The sequence below is a fragment of the Sinocyclocheilus rhinocerous genome, unplaced genomic scaffold (genome assembly GCF_001515625.1).
Source record: "Sinocyclocheilus rhinocerous isolate Xijiao unplaced genomic scaffold, SAMN03320098_v1.1 scaffold541, whole genome shotgun sequence".
NCBI lineage: Eukaryota > Metazoa > Chordata > Actinopteri > Cypriniformes > Cyprinidae > Sinocyclocheilus > Sinocyclocheilus rhinocerous.
Window position 1 is genome coordinate 933,641 of NW_015658519.1, and position 23,752 is coordinate 957,392.

The following is a 23,752-nucleotide window of genomic DNA, read 5'->3' on the forward strand; positions in this document are numbered from 1 at the left end:
CACTGTTAATATATATATATATATATATATATATATATATATATGTACTTTTCAGAACCATAAATTAAAATTAGTATTGGGGTCTCTTAGACCCAAACCAGAAAATAAGGTTTCCATGTGATAAATATAAATTCTTCTTAGTACAGAATCACAGTGTTAATCATCTTTTTACCAGGCACTCCAGTAGTCTTGCTGGTCTGGAAATAATGATTAGAATCTTCTTCACGAGTTTGGCAATTACAGTCACTTCCTCACTCTCAGAGCGCTCATATGCCTGTGGGTAAAAAAAAAACATACTCAGGGCCAATGCAAATAAACTTTATGAGCACAAAACAAAACAGCCTACATTTTTGCATAAAGTTTGGTAGACATTACCATGAGTCAGATCTCAAATGGTAAAAGTTACAGAAATAAGTGACCCAGTTTACTGTGAAAGGACAGAGAGAAGTAATCATGGAACAAGACCATAAAACCCCCTCAAGCTCCCAATGACATTTAAGACAAACAAGTCATTTAACCCTTGTGTTGTGTTCAGAACCCTTTCACACTAACGAGGTTACAGAGCAAAAAGGACCCGGCCTCAAAAATTGCTTATAAATCACTCATTATGCTATATTATCACCAAAGATTGGATTCAATCTTTTTGTCAACTTCTTTTCTTTCATTTAGGACTGGTTTTGTATTTATATTTGCTTCTGATTAATCGTAGCTCAAAAAATGAGGTGCCTACTCTCAGATAAATGAGGCCTACGATTAATTAGAAGCAAATATAAATACAAAACCAGTCCTAAATGAAAGAAAATAAGTTGACAAAAAGATTGAATCCAATATTTGGTGATAATATAGCATAATGAGTGATTTATAAGCAATTTTTTGAGGCTGGGTCATTTTTGCCCTGGAACACCACAAGTGTGACTTTGTGCTATTTTGTACAAAATAAAAGCATTTAAAAGCAAACTCCCTGATTAAACATTAAAGTACACTAGTGTGATAAACAGTGTAAATTTTCATCAGTTTTTATTTAATATTGTGAAAATTATTCATAAATAATGCTTTTTTCACTCAAAAAATGAGGTGCCTACTCTCAGATAAATGAGGCCTACGATTAATCAGAAGCAAATATAAATACAAAACCAGTCCTAAATGAAAGAAAAGAAGTTGACAAAAAGATTGAATCCAATCTTTGTTGATAATATAGCATAATGAGTGATTTATAAGCATTTTTTGAGGCCGGGTCCTTTTTGCTCTGTAACATCACGGGTGTAGTAACAAGGTGAAAAATCTCCCCCAGAAAAGTATGAAAATGATCAAAATTTTTTTTAGAAGTAGTTATACCCTTTGTGAACAAAGTCACAAAATTTCAGTCCAATGCGATAACATTAACTAGTATTTTCGGGAAAAAGAACAATTTTTCAGAGCAAAAAGGACCCGAACACCACATGAGGGTTAAAGGAATAGTTCACCCAAAAATGACATATTTGTCATTTTCAATTCACCCTCATGTCACTTCAAAACGACAGCATTTTTTTGTGCGGAACACAAAATAAAACTATTCCATCGAACAGTTTATGCTGACAACGTCATTCATTTAAAATTATATAAAAAATTTTTTTTTAAAAACACCAAAACCTGCCATAAGCAAGCAACTTGGAAAGGTAAATGGAATTTGTTGCACCACGACCAGTTTCCTCTTGCTTAATTTAATCAGCCTCTTCCCTTCATTTGCTATTCATGACTTCAGAAACATGAAGCAAAAGCTCCTCAGGGAGAAAAATCAGTCTCTCACTTGCCCCAATTAACCATCCTTCCCTCCAGTGTCGACATGACTGCCTGGGCACACAAACACTGCAGATGACTATAGTGTGCAATACTGCAATACAGCAGCTTGGTATGAGGAATGAAAGCTGCCAGTTTATTTTAAAACAAACACATGGTAACGTGTGCCTGTATAGAGACAACATATTACCATCAAACGAAGATACTGCAGTGCTTCAGTGCAGGAGTTTGCCGAATGTCATTTTCAGATGGAATATGACAGGAACAGTGCTTATTAAAAGAATCACTCAGGACTTCAGGGATCTTATGTCTGGAGCCATAAGGCTCTCAGTCAGTAATCATTCAGTAAAAATGCTTTTATAAATAAGACGGGCTGTGGCAGTATTAGTGATTCAGCTGAGAGTTGGAAAGAGAGCATTGAACCACCCAGCATGAACTACAGCACGGTCATGTTGTTGCAGACTAGGGATGTCAAATGTACCATGTTGAAACTAGCATAGAAACGAGCACTGAAAGGAAGCTGCTTTTGAACACACACATGATTTCTGCACACGCTCCGTGAAGAGAGCTTGTACCCAGCGGTGATGCGGCTGCACATGTAAGTGGTCAAAAGGCAAGTCTTGGCAAGATATTCATGTAAATACAGTCAGTATGGCCTAAGTGCAATGTAAATAGGCAGGGCAAAAAAAAAAACGCCTGGATATTTTGTTAAAATCAAAGATTTGTGCCTTGATGTTTAAATGCAGTCTAACACACACGCCATGGTGTATTACGTAGCTAATATTACTGAAACAACACTGATCAAACAAAAGATAGAAGATAAAACCTTTCATTGCTTTGGCCTGGATAACTTTAGTAGCTCTAGTAAACAGTAAACTCAAATATTGACACAATTAACATAAGTCAAACTCCGACGGCATCGAATTAGTATGATTTTAAAATATCTCATGATTTTAAAGGCTATGTCAATAATTTAAGTAGTTTTATTACACAATTGATACTGCCATTAGATATTATAAAAACCTTGGGCATGGTTTACTTAATCTGGATATTTTTCTATTGTTTCAGAGTTATTTATTATTTTAGAGATATTTGTTCTGATGATTGTAACCATTTTTTGTTGACACGTTCTTGAATAATGTCTTGTTTAGCCAACTTTATTTAATTGACACATAACACTACTAAAAGTCTTTGGTCAGTATGATTGCATTTGGTGCTCAAGAAACATTTATTATTATTTTCAAATGTTGAAAACAGTTGTGCTGCTTTATAATTTTTGTAAAAACTGGGATAAATAGAAAGTAAAAAAAAAACAGCATTTATTTTAAATAGATTTGTAACATTATAAATGTCTTTAATATAATGTGTCCTTGCTGCATAAAATATGAATTTCTTAAAATAAATAAATATAACCATCAGCAAAGATTTGAACGGTGGTGTACAGTATTGTTTTAATATAAATTATTTTCATTAGTACTTGGCCTAAATTATTCAAGAAAATGATTTTTTTTAGTGAAATACTAGTGTTGAGTAATAAAATGCTGGTCTTTTGTGACCTTGCGATCTAGATCTATGAAAACCAACCTTTTTTAACAGCCATAAGGCTCTCAGTCAGTAATCATTCAGTAAAAATGCTTTTATAAATAAGACGGGCTGTGGCAGTATTAGTGATTCAGCTGAGAGTTGGAAAGAGAGCATTGAACCACCCAGCATGAACTACAGCACGGTCATGTTGTTGCAGACTAGGGATGTCAAATGTACCATGTTGAAACTAGCATAGAAACGAGCACTGAAAGGAAGCTGCTTTTGAACACACACATGATTTCTGCACACGCTCCGTGAAGAGAGCTTGTACCCAGCGGTGATGCGGCTGCACATGTAAGTGGTCAAAAGGCAAGTCTTGGCAAGATATTCATGTAAATACAGTCAGTATGGCCTAAGTGCAATGTAAATAGGCAGGGCAAAAAAAAAAACGCCTGGATATTTTGTTAAAATCAAAGATTTGTGCCTTGATGTTTAAATGCAGTCTAACACACACGCCATGGTGTATTACGTAGCTAATATTACTGAAACAACACTGATCAAACAAAAGATAGAAGATAAAACCTTTCATTGCTTTGGCCTGGATAACTTTAGTAGCTCTAGTAAACTCTAGTAAACAGTAAACTCAAATATTGACACAATTAACATAAGTCAAACTCCGACGGCATCGAATTAGTATGATTTTAAAATATCTCATGATTTTAAAGGCTATGTCAATAATTTAAGTAGTTTTATTACACAATTGATACTGCCATTAGATATTATAAAAACCTTGGGCATGGTTTACTTAATCTGGATATTTTTCTATTGTTTCAGAGTTATTTATTATTTTAGAGATATTTGTTCTGATGATTGTAACCATTTTTTGTTGACACGTTCTTGAATAATGTCTTGTTTAGCCAACTTTATTTAATTGACACATAACACTACTAAAAGTCTTTGGTCAGTATGATTGCATTTGGTGCTCAAGAAACATTTATTATTATTTTCAAATGTTGAAAACAGTTGTGCTGCTTTATAATTTTTGTAAAAACTGGGATAAATAGAAAGTAAAAAAAAAACAGCATTTATTTTAAATAGATTTGTAACATTATAAATGTCTTTAATATAATGTGTCCTTGCTGCATAAAATATGAATTTCTTAAAATAAATAAATATAACCATCAGCAAAGATTTGAACGGTGGTGTACAGTATTGTTTTAATATAAATTATTTTCATTAGTACTTGGCCTAAATTATTCAAGAAAATGATTTTTTTTAGTGAAATACTAGTGTTGAGTAATAAAATGCTGGTCTTTTGTGACCTTGCGATCTAGATCTATGAAAACCAACCTTTTTTAACAGTGGCAAATGTCAACAAAATGTCATTTTTAACTTCATTACAGGTATGGAATATGTTTCCACCTCATGTAGGAAATTTTCTAATTTTTCCTGAAGTTCCACAAAGTAGCTGGTTGTGATGAGCCCCTTTCTGGACTTCTCCAGACAGTCTCGGACGAGCTCGACCAGCTGGTGTTGAATGAAGCCCAGCACTCCATCAGCAAGAGGAGGAGCGCTGTCTGGGGAGAAGTCTGCAATCACTGCCAGCAAACGCCCCTCCATCTGAGCCGTAGCCTGCCAGAGTGATAAAACGCTATGAGACTGCGTAGGTGACAATTGCCGTTTGTTTTGTTTGGACCAACCAGGCCACCAATTTTCCCACAGCCACAATTTAAACAAAGTAAACAACATGTGATGGCATGACGTGGCGTCCACGTCCATGATGAAAAACAACATTTAAATGTCAGAGCTCAATTACCTTTGGAAACCGTTCTTTGTAGACGTGATTCATCATCACAATCTCGTTGTCAAAAGAGCCACATGTCCGCCCAGGGCTACAAAACAAAACAATACGTCAGTTACATTAAATTGATCACATCTACTTCTATAATTTTACACAAATAACATTAAATGAATAGTTTACCTCACAATACAATTCTTTCATCCTTTACTCACCCTCATTTCATTACATACCCTGTTCATGACTGACTGACTTCTGTGAAACATAAAAGAACTGTGAAAGTCCTGGTTGCTTTTTTCAGTGCAATTACACTGAATGGGGACTGAAGACAATATAAAACAATTAGAAAGGTTCTCAGTATGACTTGTGCACCAATGTTGTTATATTTTTTAATACATACATATTTAAAAAACGATTTAAAAAATGGTTTCAGTGATTTAAATAAATCTGAAAAATAAAATATAAATATTAGATTTAAATAAACATAAACCTAAAATTATAAATGCTGTCTTTATATTTAAATATAATATTTAAAAGCACTAATAAAAAAATATAATGAAAACTAAATAAATAAATTACTCTAAATATTAATAAATACAATAATAGTAAATAAAAATATACTAAAATAACAATGTTGTGCAGTCTATTTGAAGTCTCCAGAGATCTTATGATAACTTTGTGTGAGGAAAATGACCAAAATTTATAACACTTTTGCCTCCTCTCTAAAGCTTCAAACCCCATTCATTGTAATTACATGAAAAAAAAAATCTTCCAAAGTCTCCCAAAATTTCCCCTATAAATTTATAAATAAAGTGATACAGGTTTTGAAAGGCATAAAGGTGAGTAAACGAAAGATAAATATCTGGTAAAGTAAACTTACTAAAGTAGTATAATTTTATTGGGTCATATTTTTGAATTACCAGTTTGCCAGAGAAATTAATCATTGTTTGAAACATTAAATCTGTATGGATTAGCCATGCCAAATGTGTCAAGCAGAGCGGATTGTTAAGCATTAGCTAATTAAAATACGGTGTTAGCAAACTTTTTCCCCTGACTGTATAAGAGCAAATAAGTGAGTAATACCCTGGCACGTACAAGCAAAACTAATCTTTCATCCTTATTCACTTGGTATCATGAAATTCAAAAGTTAGAAATAAGATTTCACATTTCTACACCAGTTTATTTTCTTCACAAGCTAACCGAATTGCAAGATCTCTATGAAAATGCAGCATTTCACATTCAGCTGATTTTCTCTAAATATACGCCATGGTGTATTACGTAGCTAATATTACTGAAACAACACTGATCAAACAAAAGATAGAAGTCTTCCAAAGTCTCCCAAAATTTCCCCTATAAATTTATAAATAAAGTGATACAGGTTTTGAAAGGCATAAAGGTGAGTAAACGAAAGATAAATATCTGGTAAAGTAAACTTACTAAAGTAGTATAATTTTATTGGGTCATATTTTTGAATTACCAGTTTGCCAGAGAAATTAATCATTGTTTGAAACATTAAATCTGTATGGATTAGCCATGCCAAATGTGTCAAGCAGAGCGGATTGTTAAGCATTAGCTAATTAAAATACGGTGTTAGCAAACTTTTTCCCCTGACTGTATAAGAGCAAATAAGTGAGTAATACCCTGGCACGTACAAGCAAAACTAATCTTTCATCCTTATTCACTTGGTATCATGAAATTCAAAAGTTAGAAATAAGATTTCACATTTCTACACCAGTTTATTTTCTTCACAAGCTAACCGAATTGCAAGATCTCTATGAAAATGCAGCATTTCACATTCAGCTGATTTTCTCTAAATATACGCCATGGTGTATTACGTAGCTAATATTACTGAAACAACACTGATCAAACAAAAGATAGAAGATAAAACCTTTCATTGCTTTGGCCTGGATAACTTTAGTAGCTCTAGTAAACTCTAGTAAACAGTAAACTCAAATATTGACACAATTAACATAAGTCAAACTCCGACGGCATCGAATTAGTATGATTTTAAAATATCTCATGATTTTAAAGGCTATGTCAATAATTTAATTGATTTTCTCTAAATCTTGTTTTTTTTCTACAACAAATAGAGACCTAAGGCTCCGTGAGCGAGGACGGAAAGGCGAGGGCTGTCCATCCTCATCTGCCACACTCTCTGAGCTCCTGAAATGCTTGAAGAGGCGATGGAGGTCATCTGGGGTGGGCTGGGAGGGCAGCTGGTGCAGGAGCTCCTGTGAGGAGGAGGAAGACTAATGCAGAAGAAAGAGCGAGAGAGACAGAAACACAGCCAGATTCAGACAACAAATCACATTTACGTGTGCCTGTTGCGTCACCCTAACATTATGGATATGTAAAAATAACAACAGTTGTTTAGCAATGAATATACAAAAATCTGCATAGTATGCTCAGATTGCATGAAACACAAGTGCTGAGCATCTGACAGTCTAAAGCTGATTATATAGTGTGCAATTATGCAATACAACTACAGGACGGGATGCTTTCCATTCTGGTCTGTAGCTGTCTGTGGTATAGATGGTAATTTAAAACTGAAAATCTCGGGAAAAGAGAATAAGTAGAAGAGCACATGACAGGACCAGTGCTGGAAGGAGGAAACCAGAGAAGCTTCACAGCTTCCCTCTGAATAAAGTCTTCACTGACACTAGCTCAATAGGACATTGTTAAACAAGGCTGACCTCATCGCATGAGCCACGAATGGCGATATATCATTCCAAAACAGAGAAAGGGGCTATTTTTTGTATGATTTCCTTGAAAATAAATCAATGAAATTAATAAATTTCCACCACTGAGAATTACCCACAATGGTCAACCCTGTAGTTAAATAACTACAGGTTAAATAACAAATGACACTGACCAATGGAATTCTATGAATTCCAAGGCATTTTCACGGCAAGGACAGCGAATAATCAGTTCAAATTATATAATTAAAATTACTAAACATATTTAAAAGAGTATAAAGTTTACAGATTACTATTATGATTTTATCATAATTTTATAGAAAGCAATATCTAGCCAATTATATTTTAGAACAGAACCTATGATAAAAAAAGGTATATTAATTAACAAAATTCCCCATCATTTTCCATGATTTAAAAAAAAAATGTTATTAATTTCCATGACACTTTTTCAGGAATGGAAATCACCATTTTTCCACAATTCATATTTCAATGTTACTGTAGACTCTGACTACATGAACACTGTAAAGTGCATCGATATTAATAAAGAAATCTAGCATGCTGTGCGCTTGTTACTCTCTTTTTCAACTAGCTGCACTAGTACTGCAGTTAAAGTGCACTCCAAAAGCAAAATCAAACAATCTACAGATAACACATTTAATATACAATGGTTTAAACACATCTGCTCTGTGCATTGTTTGATTACATAAAGAAAAACACTGCAGATGAACTGGAATGATGGCTCAAGAAAAGGAAAACAAAGAGGGTCTTTTCAGAAGAGTTGAGAGGGGCCCACTCACTGAAACAGCAGAACTGGGTGGATTGGTTCCATATCCAGAGGAGACAGACGCCACAGACCACCTTCGTGTGTCTGGTCTAAAATAGGACAGAGATACAAGAAAACATGTCGGTAAGGAATCTCCATTGAGATAGTTATACAAACTATTAAAGTGTTGGTTGTTTTAATAATTGAACAAGAACAACAACAAAAAACTTCAATCAGTCACATTAAATTCATATACACTACCATATACACTAAAATTCTTCATATACATAAACCGTTTGGGGGTCACAAGATTTTTTTTTTAATATATATTTTTGAAAGAAGTCTCTTATGCTCACCCAGGTTGCATTCATTTCATCAAAAAACAGTAAAGATAGCAATATAGTAAAATGTTACTACAATTTAAAATAACTGCTCTCTATTCTAACATTTTAAAGTGTAATTTTTTCCTGTAATGGCAACGCTGAAACTTCAGCAGCAATTAATCCAGTCTTCAGTGTCACATGATTCTTCAGAAATCGGTCTAATATGCTGATTTGCTGCTCAAGAAACATTTCTTGCCTTATCATCAGTGTTATCAAATATGCTGCTTGATATTTTTGTGGAAACTTGTGATACATTTTTGAGGATTCTTTGATGAAAACAAAGTTCATAAGAACAGCATTTATTTTAAATGAAAATCTTTTATTACATTATGTCTTTACTGTCATCAAATTAATACATTCTTGCTAAATAAAAGTATTAATTTCTTACAAAGAAAATCTGACTGACACCTACATTTTTAATGGGGTTTGTAATTTAACGATAGTCTATATACCAGACAGATTTACATGGTTTACAAGTTTGTCTGCAACATTTAAAATGCTATTTAAATAAAAAAAACTGTTATTTTAGCTATTTTAATAAAAAATACACTAACAGCTAGACTAATAGAAAATTGTAATAAAATATCAAAACTTGAACACACTTCATTTCAAGAACTTACATGACCTCTACCCAGCCGTATCATTTATCCACACATAGATGCATGCTTTTAGGGCACATTAAAGACACAACCAAAAACAACTCATTCAATCTTCATTGAGCTGTACAAGGAGGCTGGTAGGGTCCCATCATTTCAAACAAGCATTAATAAAAGCGGATGGAGCCTTGGTACATAATCATGGCAGCGTAAAGTAATGAGGCTACATGCTGACTTCAGTATAATTGCTGTGAAAAATGCCAAGCTTCCCATCCACGGTACAGCCTTGAGGGCAGCTGCAGCGAACGCAGAATCTTATTGGCCAGCTAGAAACCTTTCCACTCATTCCTTGCTTTTATACTGGCATTATGAAAGGGCAGATATAAGATATAACACGAAGGACTAATGCGAATACATTTGGAAATGTTTGTAGTACACAGTCTCATTCTGCTCAGCTCTTACCTACGTATGAATGGAAAATTGACTGAAGGACTGCTGGAGACATTTCTGGGACTGTCCAGCGGACTGCTGCCTGTAGGAAACACACCTTCTATGATCAACATGCACATTATGGTTGTTTTACAGAGTTAATGGATGCCAAAGTGGTTCTGTATTGCCTGGCACTCATTTGCCAGGCTTTGTTGACTGTGTTACTGGCATTGGCATATTCAAACAGTTGGCTGGATGTGCAAGCATGTTATGCTACCCTGTATTTATCATCAAGCACAGTGTAAATCAAACATCATTATCATAATTGAGAGAGAAGCTAAAATAAGTAATTATAGCTACCAGTTGGCAAAGGAAGGGGTGAGAGCGGTCTTGATAGAGTAGGTGAGGGAGCCAAACTCTTCCTCTTGTTCCGGTTACTGTGGAAAAAAACGCTTGTTCTTGTTAAAGGCAAAAATACTCCGTTTCACAACACGCATCATTATGAAACCCATCTATAGGGATGGTCCGTTAATGTCTCTAGTACTGGAACACAACCTAACAATTTGAGTTTACAAAAACATTTCGTTAGACCTGGTGTCACTGAATCAACATTGAATGTCTTCGGCTTCTTTGAACAGGCCTGTGTACATTTATTATATTGTAGAAATGATTGTGACAATTGGCATTAAAGACTTTGAATTCAAAGGTAAACTCGGTAAGGTTTCGTTTAGCTGGCTCTTATTCATCCCAATAGTCACATAGCACCAATGGTTTTGGGCTTTATATTGACACCTTTTAGCCTGGATGCATTCTTTCATCTTCAGAACACAAATTAAGATATTTTTTATTAAATTTGAGAGCTTTCTGACCCTGCATAGACACCAACGGCAACTACCACGTTCAAGGTGTCACATGGACTGATGTCACAATGGACAATTTTAATGATGTCTTTACTTACCTTTTACTAAAATATCACAAAATATCTTAATTTGTGTTCTGAAGATGAACAAAGGTCTTACAGGTTTGGAACGACATGAGGTTGAGTAATTAATGACAGAATTTTAATTTTTTTGGTGAACGATCCCTTTAAGGTTTTGTTTCATTTTATTTGTTATATGGTTTTTAATGGCAGTTTGTTAAATGGAGGCAATTTGACCGCACACTCACAATGTTTATTGCGCAGTTGCAGGTCGTCATTAATGGTTTTAGGTAGTAAACATGCTATTGCTATAAGTAGTTACCCACTCAAACACATAACAAGTCAGGTCATGTGACATCAACATGGCAGCACCCATGAAGGGGCGACCCGCTCTATGCAGAATAAAACAGCTTTTTCTTCATCTCATGTGAGCATTCATCAATTTAATTAGATACATACACATTAAAGCACTGTTTATTTCTTAATATGTAAAACTTTTTAAATTTACTAATATTTGCAGCATTCAACATTTACATGCTTTTTATTATGCTTTTTCTTTAAAATCACTTAATACGACAAAAATAAGTATTAAAAATAAACAAAAAAACAACTAATTTCACCTCAACACCCTTAGAACTTTTGACTACAAATTAGCCTACTATTGAGTACACTAACTACACTTTGTTGACAAAGACTTCAAAACGAAAGATAACAATGACACAGTCATCACAGACCCTCCATACATACGGTTAAACTGTATATAAACATTATGTAAAGACTAGACGACAGAATATGACCATCCACCGCCAACAGGACAATGAGCAGCAGACGCTCAGCCGTACATGGGCCACGTTTACTATCGGAAACAAGAACGGCCAGGGTGGAAAAACTGTGTATGCTGTCCACATCGAGATCGAGAACGTTAAAGCATATATTTTCAACCATCATAGTAGTTATGTGGGATTTTGAAAGACCGATCTAGTTTATCAAGCACATTTCTCGCGGTTGCGCCTGTGGGATTTTTCCAAGTTAGAGCAAGTTTGGCGGACCAACCTTGACGATTAATAATCAGTCACAACGAAAACATACAGTAGCATGCTTAAACTCGTCGTTACCTCTTGGGTCGTTTGACTAAACCTCCTGAAACGAACTGACTTTTATAACTCGGACACACCGTCCAGTAATTCCGATCAGACATGATGTCGGTGTGCTCGTCTTCGTTGTCCCCGCGGTTAACAAATCCTCATCGATGAAACACCGCAGCATTGCGACGAGTAAAAGCAGTGAAGTCTAATGTAATTGCCAGGCGAACTCCATGTCGACACAGACTCCACTGCATGCAGTAACGTTACGGGGAGTAACGTTAGACAGAAAGCGCCTTAAGTACAGCAGCGCAATGCCATCATCGCGTTATTTTCTCACAAGTGACACATTGGTTTGGAAAATGCCATCGTCTGGTTATACTCAAGCCCTGTCACCGCTAAACGGATGCTGCTCCCAGGTTTAAAGGTATAGCAACACAACTGTAACGATTTCAAGTTTAGTGCAACAATAAAAGAAAAGCGGGTGCGCGGAGTGGAGGAAGTTGTCATAGAGTCTGACTGAAAGAAGGGGTCATGGTGGGGTTTGAACGTCACCGTGCCGGGCAACTAAACCCGCCTCCTTTAACTTAGCATGCAAAGAGTGTCCCATACCGGTAAGCGTGTGTAATAGATTAGTGTTGAGGATAATGTCAAAACTTTAAAAAAAAACACTTTCAGAAACCTTCCTCTGATGTGGCTTTAAGACTCATTTTCATATGAGCGCCTCTGTGGCATAATAAATTAATTAATTCCCCAATGCCAATGAATAGGCTACTGTATGGATGTAAATATTAATATTAAACATCTTAAAACCATTCTTAAATAATCGAATAAATACCGATAGATTAAAACATTTCATATTACCAAAAACAGTAGATATTAGACAGATATTAGATTATTACATATCTACACATGTAGATATTGCAGACAGATAAATAATTAACTCATGTCCTGTTATTGTTTTTTTCTGACAAATTATTTCTTATAATGCTTAAAACTTAAAAATATTTAATGTATTTTGAATATGTATATTAATACAACATAAATACTAAAATTGTCAAAAGTTAATTAAAATTAATGAATGAAAGTATAATGGAAAGTAAGCTAAAAATGACAGTGACAAAATGTTATACTAGCGTAAGAAGCCTACTCACATATTTCCTCTGCGTGGAAGGCTCAGTTCCTTCTGGAAAGTAATAAAGACTGAGTTAATTTAAATAACTGAAGTCATGTGTATCAAAGTGTGTTTTAATGGAACCACAAATTTTGCTTTTAATATTGCATGAAAATAAAAAGCATGAGTAAGAGGGGTCTTGGATTTCAAGAGAATTAAATAAGATGGGGAAATTAGGCCATGATCATACTCACACAACAATAGTTTTATCACTGACTCTTGATTTAATGCTTATAAAGCTTTAAGGTCCTAATTCATAATTATCATAATCAAATTATGCTATAACCTCACAAAATGAGTAGTGGCCAAGTTCCTAGCCAGTCCTGAAAACTGAAGCTTTTCAATGTCTCATTGTCCCTTTTTGGCTGGAGAATCACTGTCAGTGGGCTCAGGCCACTGAATATTTGGATGGACATCAGAAAAATTCATCAGGAAATATGAGGCCAAATGAATACTTCATTAGTTGCAGGGCTGGAGTGTATAATCTTAAAACTCCTAAAAGAATCCCATATAAGCTTAGTAGAAAAGCTTAAGTGCTTATGTGGAGACACACATACAGTATATCATCCCCTTGCTATCTTCTTTAGCTCCATTACAAATAATGCTCAAGCCAAAAGCAAAACCATTTCCATAAAACCATTTGTGATGGAGGAATGACTATTACATTAATCAATACATGACTATGATCCAAAGCTCAGCCTTATGGACACTGCTTATACCCTTTGGTTTTTAGATATATTTGCCAGCCCTCAGAAGTTGGAGATGTTTGTGCCAGCTAATTTTATTTTAACAGGGCCAGCTTTGGCTTTTACTATGCTGTCGTGTTCCAAGGGCACTGTCAGTAGTGTACTTTGTCGCTTTGAATGAATGTCTTGTAGATGACCAATTACAAAGGTTGTCTTGTTTAGTCTCCACCCGTTCTGCGCCTAACTTTTCCTCAAGGATGCTCTTTATTAAGAAATAAGCTACTCTTTCTGAAAGATGTGCTTTTAAAAAAGCAACTGTATTTATTTATATATTTCACAGTACTTGATTTTTGCCAAAGTGAAGCCCAGAAGTGCACTGGCTTCATAAAAAATAAAATCATCCAGTTTCATAGTAAACAAATAGTCTATACACTGGCATTGCACAATGATGTGAAACTCTAATAAAACTCTAAAACATAAGCGCCGTGCCATCTGACATAGGTCAAAACTAGTGCTGTCAAACGATTAATTGCGATTAATCGAATGCAAATTTAAAGTTTTTGTTTGCATAATATATGTGTGTTCTGTGTATATTTATTATGTATATAAATACACACACATGCATGCATATACTGTATTTTGAAAATATTTACATGTATTTACATGTCTATATATTCATATAATTTATATAAAACAATTAATATATTTAATATATAAACATAACATATTTTTCTGAAATATACATGCATGTGTATATATATATATATATATATATATACATAATAAATATACACAGCATACATACTGTACATATATTATGTAAACAAAAACTTTTATTTTGAATGCGATTAATCGCGATCGTTTGACAGCACTAGTCAAAACCCATAACCTTTGTGTCACTATGTTCTGTTTTGCACAATCACAAGCAGTTGTGGATGATGAAACAGCAAGAGTCAGAAATTCAGGTTTACCTCTGTGTAACAGGTTAGACCTGACATGAGTGGACAGAACACCAGACAGCCCATTCACAACAAGAAAATAACTACAATCATACATGACCAACATCCATCCATTTGTAACATCCTGATGTAGATGTTGTAATTTTGTGATACAATGTAATGGATTTATACATGAGGAAAGAAAGTATACTTCCATGTCTGGCTTCTAATGTTATCTTCATTTATTAATGATAATGAATGTAATTTTCATTCATTCATAATAATGAATAAAAATACAATGCTGACCAGACAGGGAAGGTTGCAACTACATCCATAAAAACAAAAAATTAGACCCAGATTTGTGACACACACGCGCACACACACACACACACGTTTACTTAGTTAATGGGGACACTGCAGAGACTTCTTGTTTTTATATTGAGCTAGTTCTACATACTTTAAAGGGGTCATATGATGTTGCTAAAAAGAACATTATTTTGTGTATTTGTTGTAATGAAATGTGTTTATGTGGTTTAAGGTTAAAAAACACACCATTTTCCACATACTGTACATTATTGTTTCTCTTCTATGCCCCGCCTTTCTGAAACCTGTCGATTTTTACAAAGCTCATCGGTCAGAAAAAGTAGTTTCGCTTTCACAACGAAACACACAGCGTCACACACGGCGTGCTTGAGTGAATGGCGGCCGGCGGCCTAGAGTGAGCGGCGGCCGGCGGCCTAGAGTGAGCGGCAGCCGGTGGGCTTGAGAACGGCGCGGCCGGCAGATTCGACGAAGGAGCGGCCGGCGGGCTTGCGGGGCCAAACAAAGTAGTTTCGCTTTCGCAACAAAACACACAGTGTCTTCACAACATGGCAGCGGCAGCAACAATAGGCATACTACAGCGAGAATCAAAGTTATATGCCTTCTTTCTTTGCATGAACATTTGGGCGGCGTTATGCATATATATCTTCCCACACAGTGACGTGGACATGTGGGGGCGTGTTAGAACAAGACATTTTAGGTAGGCGTGGTTGACTCTTAACTTTTATAAAGAATATCTCTTTGGATTTGAGACTTTAGTCTTTGCAACTTTACAGATCTTCTTTATGCACCAAGAGCTTGTAACTCTCCAAAGAGAAAGGAAAAATTTAAATCGCATCATATGACCCCTTTAACCTAACCCACATAAACTTAAAACCCGGGAATCTTTCTACACTTTCTGCCACATAATTTATTATTTATAAATTTATACAGTTATTTATTTCATACAGTTTTCACAAATGAGGACTTCCTTAAAAGAATGATGGGAGATTTTGTCAAGTTTAGCTCAAAATATGGTTCAGTAGGTAAGTTACACAATACACACACATACAGATATTTACCATTTTGTATTATATTTACCACTTTACATTAATTTACAATTGAAGAGTTCTGAATTGTTCATTTGTAACAGGCAAATATCAGAATTTGAGACGCATAGCTTAAATAACAGAATTAAATACTTAAAATATGTTTTGATTCATTCACTCTCCCGCCTCCTCTACATTTTTACTGTCACTCTGGTTTTCAGACAAATATAGCACAAAACACCTTTAGAGGAATAAATCGATTTAGACAGATTATAAAAAGTATTTCAACCGGAGGGTAGTGCAAAAATAAGCAAAGGCAAGTCTTTCCATCATAAACAGATTGGAGCATAACAAATGCCGTAATCACCATGGCAACTGCAGATGAAACGTGTCGACTTCATTGAAACGCGCATAAAATCAACAGCTGTTGTTTTTTTGTAATGTCGTCTATATAAAAAACATATATTCAGTTAATGTTATATTGCATATTTACAAAGTATGTAATCCAAAACCCCTTTATTTCCAACACTCCCCACGTCAAAACAAGCCATTTATACGATTCAATGTATACAAACAAACGGATGCGACAAGTGTGATAGGTTGCAAATATGCAACGATCGCTTTACAAAAATATAATAAAACATGCTGATTCTGATGAACCACTTAATTTATGTTGCTAAATTAATAGAGATATATTCTTTTTATTCAAAATGAATAATACTGCTGTCTATATCACTCATGCAAACTTACCTGCAGACCACGCCGCCTCAGTATATTTGGCTCATCCATTATGAATATTTTGTAGCTTTTCTATGGTTAATTTAACCCATACTGTAGGGATGAATGTCTTTCACTCATGAGATCTCTGACCCTCTTTCCTAGTCACACAATCCATCCCTGAAACAGCGAGCACACTGTCACCTGACTGGAGGATGAGAGCGTCTGCGAGGAACCAATCAAAACAAGAATCTCAGACAATTAAGGCGGTAGTGAGTCGTGAATCAGGTTGTTGTGCTGAGGAGCTTCTAGAAGTGATGTCTTTCATATTAATGTAGGGTATGTAGACGGTGTAGTTCTTTTAAAAAAATCTTTAAAAAAATGTAGACATAGCCTATGTAGCGATTTGACTGAGTAGGCTATTGTTGTGTCAAATTAACCATAACTGTGTAATGTTAATCAGAGACCTGTGTTTAGGCGTGTGTGTTTATTGGTCGATTTGTTTGGGTTAACTTTAGCTACAGAAGTTCAGCTATGAAGATCCATAGAGGTCATTTACAGTTTTCTGTCTGGTAGCTGTACTTGTAATTGATGTGACAAACATTACCATGCATGGTATCTCTTCATATCCGTTTTGCAATGCAATTGTTTTGAACTGACATTTGCAAAACTTTTTCATATATTGTACCAAGGATGTCAAATATATTAAATGTTGTCCCTTTCAATGTCATTGGTGCATACAGCTTCATATTTGTTGCATTTTAGCTTTTGATAAATGGAAAAGTTTTGCTAATGAAACATTCCCATTTTCAGAGTACTGGAATAATTTGGGCAGTTAGCCTGGCACTGTCAGTCATGGGATATTGTCTGTCACCAAGTGGCACCACAATGCTTTGATGTAACAATGCAACGTTGATTGAAACAACATCACAACACAGCATAAGCTGCTCTTTGTCCCCCTCTGCTCTCCGTTTATGCACAGAACACAATCTTTAAATGTTTTTAATGACCATTACAATGTGAATTATTGGTTGTTTTTAATACCCAAATTATTCGGATTGCACATTTTTTTTATTTTTTTTATTTGTGTTTTAATGAACCAAATAGTTTCCTTTAGTCATTTTTTTGCCCATTATTTATTTTCTGTGGAGTTATTTGTTGTGGTAAATCAAGGGGAGTGTGGTCTTTACAGTCCACTGCTTATTGTCCTTTCCATTTACTGTGTGTGTCTGATGCACAAAGACAGGATCGTTTGTGCTTGTTAGAGTTGTTTGAGCATGACATTATTGTATTATATCGTATTATATTAGAGCTTTTTCATGCTTCCTACCCAATTCATAATTCAAGAAATGTATCAATGTTATGAAATTGTTTATGACGAGGTCTAGCAAATTTATAAATTTTTAAGATTTTAGTACGTTCATAATAGGTATAAAGATTTTTGTGACAGAATTTAGAGCTGTGACTCTCTGCAGTGGTTAAGGGGGTTTTGCGTTATTTATTAATTACCTTATTTATGTATTCCTGTACCTAAAAAAGTAACATTTTAATATTTTGACTCTTCCAAAAATAGGCTGTGTCTAGCTTTTTTTCTGTTCAGTTTTTGCTATTTTCCACAGTAACCACTAGAGGGACTAATTTCTCTATATACTGTACATCTTAATAAAGGTCAACGTCTGACACCAAAAACTAGGTGTCAGATAAATGGAGATGCTCTTTCTTTATCATCCCCTCTCTTTATCGTGAAGCTGAGATTTGTGTCACTGTTGCTTACACATACTTTTACTAATGTATGGACTGCAGGGGAACAGATGGAAAAACATTTTCATTAGGCTACTTTATAAATAGCAACGTTGCTAGAATGAACTATTAACCCATAGGGTGAACACAGAACTGCTCTATAGGTGGGTGTCCTACAGAGATGGAAATGAATGGGGGCATGAGGCAAAAAATGCCCCCCAAATTCAACATAACAATGCAAAACGATTATGGCTGTCATGATTAGTGAAATGTGAAAATGAATCAAATTTGTCGATTGCGGCTTTACATTTGGATATGCACTAGTTTCTTTAAAGATTGCCTTTTACTGTTGTTTTTTTGCAGCGTTGAGCGCTATAACCAGTCAAACACGTATTTGTTGAGCACATGAATGCAACCACCAATCAGAGACGTTTAGATTAGTCATTGGTGAAGAAGAAATGCTGGGATTTTGTTTAGTGTGCGCTCCGACGATATTTTTCAGTTTTTTCAATAAAGTCGTAAACAAGAAAGTGCATATACAATGCAAGTAAGAGATTTATTTTGCAGTGTAGACAGCTTTGTCTACATCATTGAAGTGATGGGAATGTTCTTTGTTTGCTGTCTGTAATTTATTCCCAGTTTGAATAACAGTTTTGTTTTTCAATCTACTAAAATAATGTGAAATCCTACATTTTCTATAAAAAAAGCAATGAACTAATTTGGTTTTCGGCCTGTGTTGTAACTTGAATTATTCTGTTTCTCCACAATTAACCAATTGCAGTGTATTCTGTTAATCGACAACATTATAATAATTATTACAATATTAATGGCAATAATCGACCATGAGGATTTTGTCATAATATTGCAACCCTACCCGAAACATTACATCTATGCCGGCTTTAAGCAGCATTTAATAGTCTGTGTAATGTGTGATGTCATGTCAGGCTTTAGATGGCCTACCACTTTGGCAATGTAAAGATGACTTTTGTTGATGCTGATCAAATTTTATTGGCAACAGAATACAGTATTATGATTGATTGATTCATTGAATTAATGAATTGATTAAATGTAAATATTTGACATAAAAAACATAAATACATTGATAAGAATTACCCTTTGTGTACAAATGTAAAAAAAAATGTCCCAAGAAATCACTTCCAGGGTGCAAATATTGCCCTTTAAAGTTTGTTTCTGACTCTACTGACCTATTATGCAATGCCACTGTGAAATCATAACTTACAGAGAAGGCTAGTTCATCTGTGATCTAAATGTGGTGAGGGCTCTTAGTTTACAGAATTAAAGAATTCAGTGTAAGTGTGTATTTTTGTAATTTAGTTGTAAATTAACTGGACAAGCTTGACAGCGGGGCATGTTCTAAACACTCAAACGTGCCCTTTAACCTGTTGCAGTGGCACTGGTTTGAATGTTTGGTGTATTTTCAGCATGGGGCGAGGGGGATTATTAAAAATGATATATTTAGGTCATAATTTGTCTGGTGTAACATATGGTGTGTTGTTACAAAAAAGTTCATTGTGGGTGTGTATTGAGTGCGTGTGACAACCTTCCCTTCGTGTTTTAAATAGAGCCGTCTTTTTGTTTGGCTTCAAACGACCAATTACTCAATGCAGTACTGTTGGCTTTCTGACAGCATGAATGCTGCAGTGTTTGTTTGAAACATACCTAAAAACCTTTCACACACTTTTTACCTCGGAAGAGTCATCTGAGCATGTGATACGCAGCACGTGACGCTTAAGCCTTGGCACTTATGCAAATTATTCAACCTTTTTTTTTTAGTTCAGTTTTGTTTAGATATGTCTTGCTTTATTTTACTACTGCATGTGGCTCTTGTTCTACTGCCGTCTGTCATTCAGTATCTAAACAGATATTTGTGTCCTACATGAAAACAGAAAGGAATTTTTTAAAAGGAACATATAAATGTCATTTATTAGATAACAATGCAAGTTTAGGCAAGACCACTCACCATGGTGGTCCCATAATTACAGATTATTCTTTGTTGTTATGAATTTGACATACAAAGTATATGGTCTTAAGATAATTATGAATATACACATAATTCAGATCTGCTGAAATGTAGTATGATGAAATATAGAACCGTAATACAGTAATACACTGAATTTAAATGCTCATCTTTCTTGACCTGTATATCTTGTTGTTGCATCATGATTATGTGTTTTTATATATATTTTCCAGTATTGTTTGAAAATGTTATATAAATAATATTGATGCCAAACGAATGCATTCTGCGTGCGTGTGTGTGTGTGTGTGTGTGTGTGTGTGTGTGTGTGTGTACAGCTCCAAAGTCCCAAGTCCAAGACAAATTTCACTTTGGGGTGACCGTAAAAGTCATATTGACATGATGTCATTGTGCAGGGAATGGTTACTTGTACGTGAAGTTTCAGTGTGGGTGTAGATGAGCAGTCGTCTCCAGTGGGGTGTGGCCTGTACCTGTATAAATGAAAGCATGTCTGGAATGTCATTCATTGCACTGACCAACACAAAGACAGCACAAACAAAACGAACTTGCCATGCAGAACTCAGTAGCACAGTGCTTTCTCCTTTCTGTTGGGGCTGTTATTTTTAGCTCTTGTCTGAGAGAGTCTACAGCTCAACGGGAGCATGAGGAAACGTACCAGGGCCTGCAGCTTGAGGCTCTGAAGAGCATTATTCTTGAGTACCTCGGGATGGATGCGCCACCCGGGCCTGGTGGAAGAGCTTCTCATCAGGACCTGGTCAGGATGTACCGTCAGTATAGGAGAATGGGATACTTGCTTAAGGGCAACTCCAGTGAGGAACAGGAGCTTCAGCCAGCAAGAAGAGCCTCTACGGTGCTCTTTCCCACAACAGGTAAGCTATAAATACAGTTGTTATGTAAAGTATAGTGAAATTGTGTGGACTAAAAAATGTATATATTATATTTGATTTTATTCATATTCCTTGGACTCCAGTAGTTTAAAAATAAAATTTATTAATTTTTTATACATTTATATTTAGTTTGCGTTGTCTAATTTCAATGTTTAGTTTTTTGTTTTTTTTAACCCAATTTTAATGTTACTATAGATAGGTAGAAATACACATAGATTGATAAATAGAAAGATAAATAGATAGAAATGCTCGCATGTGGATAGATAGATAGATAGATAGATAGATTTGTAAAATATATATTTATATATATGTGTGTGTGTGTGTGTGTGTGTATGTATGTATGTATATATATATATATAAAGAGCTTCTCATCAGGACCTGGTCAGGATGTACCGTCAGTATAGGAGAATGGGATACTTGCTTAAGGGCAACTCCAGTGAGGAACAGGAGCTTCAGCCAGCAAGAAGAGCCTCTACGGTGCTCTTTCCCACAACAGGTAAGCTATAAATACAGTTGTTATGTAAAGTATAGTGAAATTGTGTAGACAACTTTTATGTGTGGACTAAAAAATTTATATATTTGATTTTATTCATATTCCTTGGACTCCAGTAGTTTAAAAATAAAATTTATTATTTTTTTATACATTTATATTTAGTTTGCGTTGTCTAATTTCAATGTTTAGTTTTTTGTTTTTTTTAACCCAATTTTAATGTTACTATAGATAGGTAGAAATACACATAGATTGATAAATAGAAAGATAAATAGATAGAAATGCTCGCATGTGGATAGATAGATAGATAGATAGATAGATTTGTAAAATATATATTTATATATATGTGTGTGTGTGTGTGTGTGTGTATGTATGTATGTATATATATATATATATATACATATGTATATATATAGTATATATTATATTGTATGTGTATTATATATTATTTTGTAATAATATATAATATTATATAATTATATTATGTAATATATCATATGATATACTAATTGTCACATATATGTTACTTATCGGGTTTACATTGTCTAATTTAAGTTTTTCGTTATTATTTTTTAACAGTACAGCTTCTGAATTCTTCCGTGGATTCCCGGCAGCAGTGGTTCAGAGCTGCTTTCTACAAAAACTCACGCATTAAAACTGGAGTCAACCTTAAACATGCAAGGCTGCAAATTAAGAGACCACACATGGACAAAATTGCACCAGGTCAGCCATGGCTCTCAAAAGACGTTGTGGTTAGAATGCATAAACCTCCTGGTTTTCATACAGAGACCGTATTTCACGTGGGGGACTTGAGCTCTCTGGATGTTACGTTGGATTTGACAGTTACGCTTAAGAAGTGGCTTAAGGACACCAGTGCTGAGCTTTTAGTTGTTGAAATTGGCCTCCTTAAAAAACAAGAAGTGAGTACACAATCCACGCCTCAGCTTGTTTTACAACTTGACCAAGCAGTGAGGAGAAGAAACAAGAGAGCTCTGTCTACTAGAGAGGAAAGCGTTGAGGATGAAGGTCACTGCAGGCGAAAGTCATTAAATGTTTCCTTCAAAGACATCGGCTGGTCAGACTGGGTTATTGCTCCCTCGGGCTACACTATGCACTACTGTGATGGCTCCTGCCCACATAATTATAAACCTGCCAGTATGCATACGCAGGTGAAGTCTCGTCTGCATCTCTTGTCCAAGGGAACGACACCCGGGCCTTGCTGCGTACCAGCTGCATATGAGCCAATGGTTCTCATGCATTATGACAGCCGTGGAAAGTTGAAGCTCACGCCTTTCAACGATTTGATAGTTAGTAAATGCCACTGTGCATGAACAGCACTGGCACTGGCACTGGTTATCCACTGAACATTATATTCTCAAAAGAGAAGATGAAAAGGAGGCAAAATATCTAGCTGATAAAATGCAAATCAATGTTCTCACGCTCATCTGGTTACATTCCTTTTGTTTATAAAATAGTTTGACTTCTTAAGGCAACCAGATGCCTGCATTTCTACATAACACTGAAATGTTGAATGGGTACTGTATTTCCATGTGACTGACTTACTGGAATATCAAGTTATTTATTGTAATTTATTTGAAATGTTTTTGTACTAGTTTGTTGCTGTGTTGTGAATGAATCAAGAAACCTTTTGTATTTTTGAAAGAATGTTAATAAAGTATATTGCTTTAAGGAAATATATTCAGAATGGATGATTAATGGCTGAGTCACTGATCACATTTCAGTTCAACATTTTTGAATATAAGATGAAAATCCTCACATACAGTATTTTATGAAACCAAATCAAGGATG

The 23,752-nt window shown here is 35.0% G+C and overlaps 2 protein-coding genes across 5 annotated transcripts in view; one reads left to right on the forward strand and one right to left on the reverse strand.

The window, feature by feature from the left end:
• mast3a (microtubule associated serine/threonine kinase 3a) overlaps positions 1–16,979 on the reverse strand; it is a 35,702-nt gene extending 18,723 nt beyond the window's left edge. For 2 of the 4 annotated variants that reach the window (XM_016530927.1, XM_016530926.1), the window contains exons 1-8: positions 12,000–12,517; positions 10,326–10,402; positions 9,999–10,068; positions 8,592–8,667; positions 7,193–7,347; positions 5,117–5,192; positions 4,723–4,932; positions 173–274 (exon numbers count right to left, since the gene is read on the reverse strand). In XM_016530927.1, coding sequence (XP_016386413.1) covers positions 173–274; positions 4,723–4,932; positions 5,117–5,192; positions 7,193–7,347; positions 8,592–8,667; positions 9,999–10,068; positions 10,326–10,402; positions 12,000–12,082 — 849 coding nt within the window. In that variant the 5' untranslated portion in view covers positions 12,083–12,517. Of the gene's footprint in view, positions 1–172; positions 275–4,722; positions 4,933–5,116; positions 5,193–7,192; positions 7,348–8,591; positions 8,668–9,998; positions 10,069–10,325; positions 10,403–11,999; positions 12,518–13,120; positions 13,153–16,863 lie in introns of those variants that run through there. The other 2 variants (XM_016530929.1, XM_016530928.1) reach the window with 2 other exon arrangements.
• Positions 16,980–21,092: 4,113 nt separating this feature from the next.
• Positions 21,093–23,338, forward strand: gdf15 (Growth differentiation factor-15). The gene is made up of 2 exons (XM_016530930.1): positions 21,093–21,435; positions 22,523–23,338. Exons 1-2 carry the CDS (start codon positions 21,117–21,119, stop codon positions 23,272–23,274), a joined length of 1,071 nt encoding a protein of 356 aa, XP_016386416.1. The 5' UTR covers positions 21,093–21,116; the 3' UTR covers positions 23,275–23,338.
• The last annotated feature ends 414 nt before the right edge of the window (positions 23,339–23,752 follow it).

What these genes read in the sequence shown, in the direction of transcription:
- gdf15 (XM_016530930.1), top strand. Translation starts at nt 21,117, where the DNA reads ATGCAGAACTCAGTAGCACAGTGCTTTCTCCTTTCTGTTGGGGCTGTT. An exon ending in GGTGCTCTTTCCCACAACAG is followed by an intron (nt 21,436 to 22,522) that starts GTAAGCTATAAA and finishes ATTTTTTAACAG; the next exon opens with TACAGCTTCTGAATTCTTCC.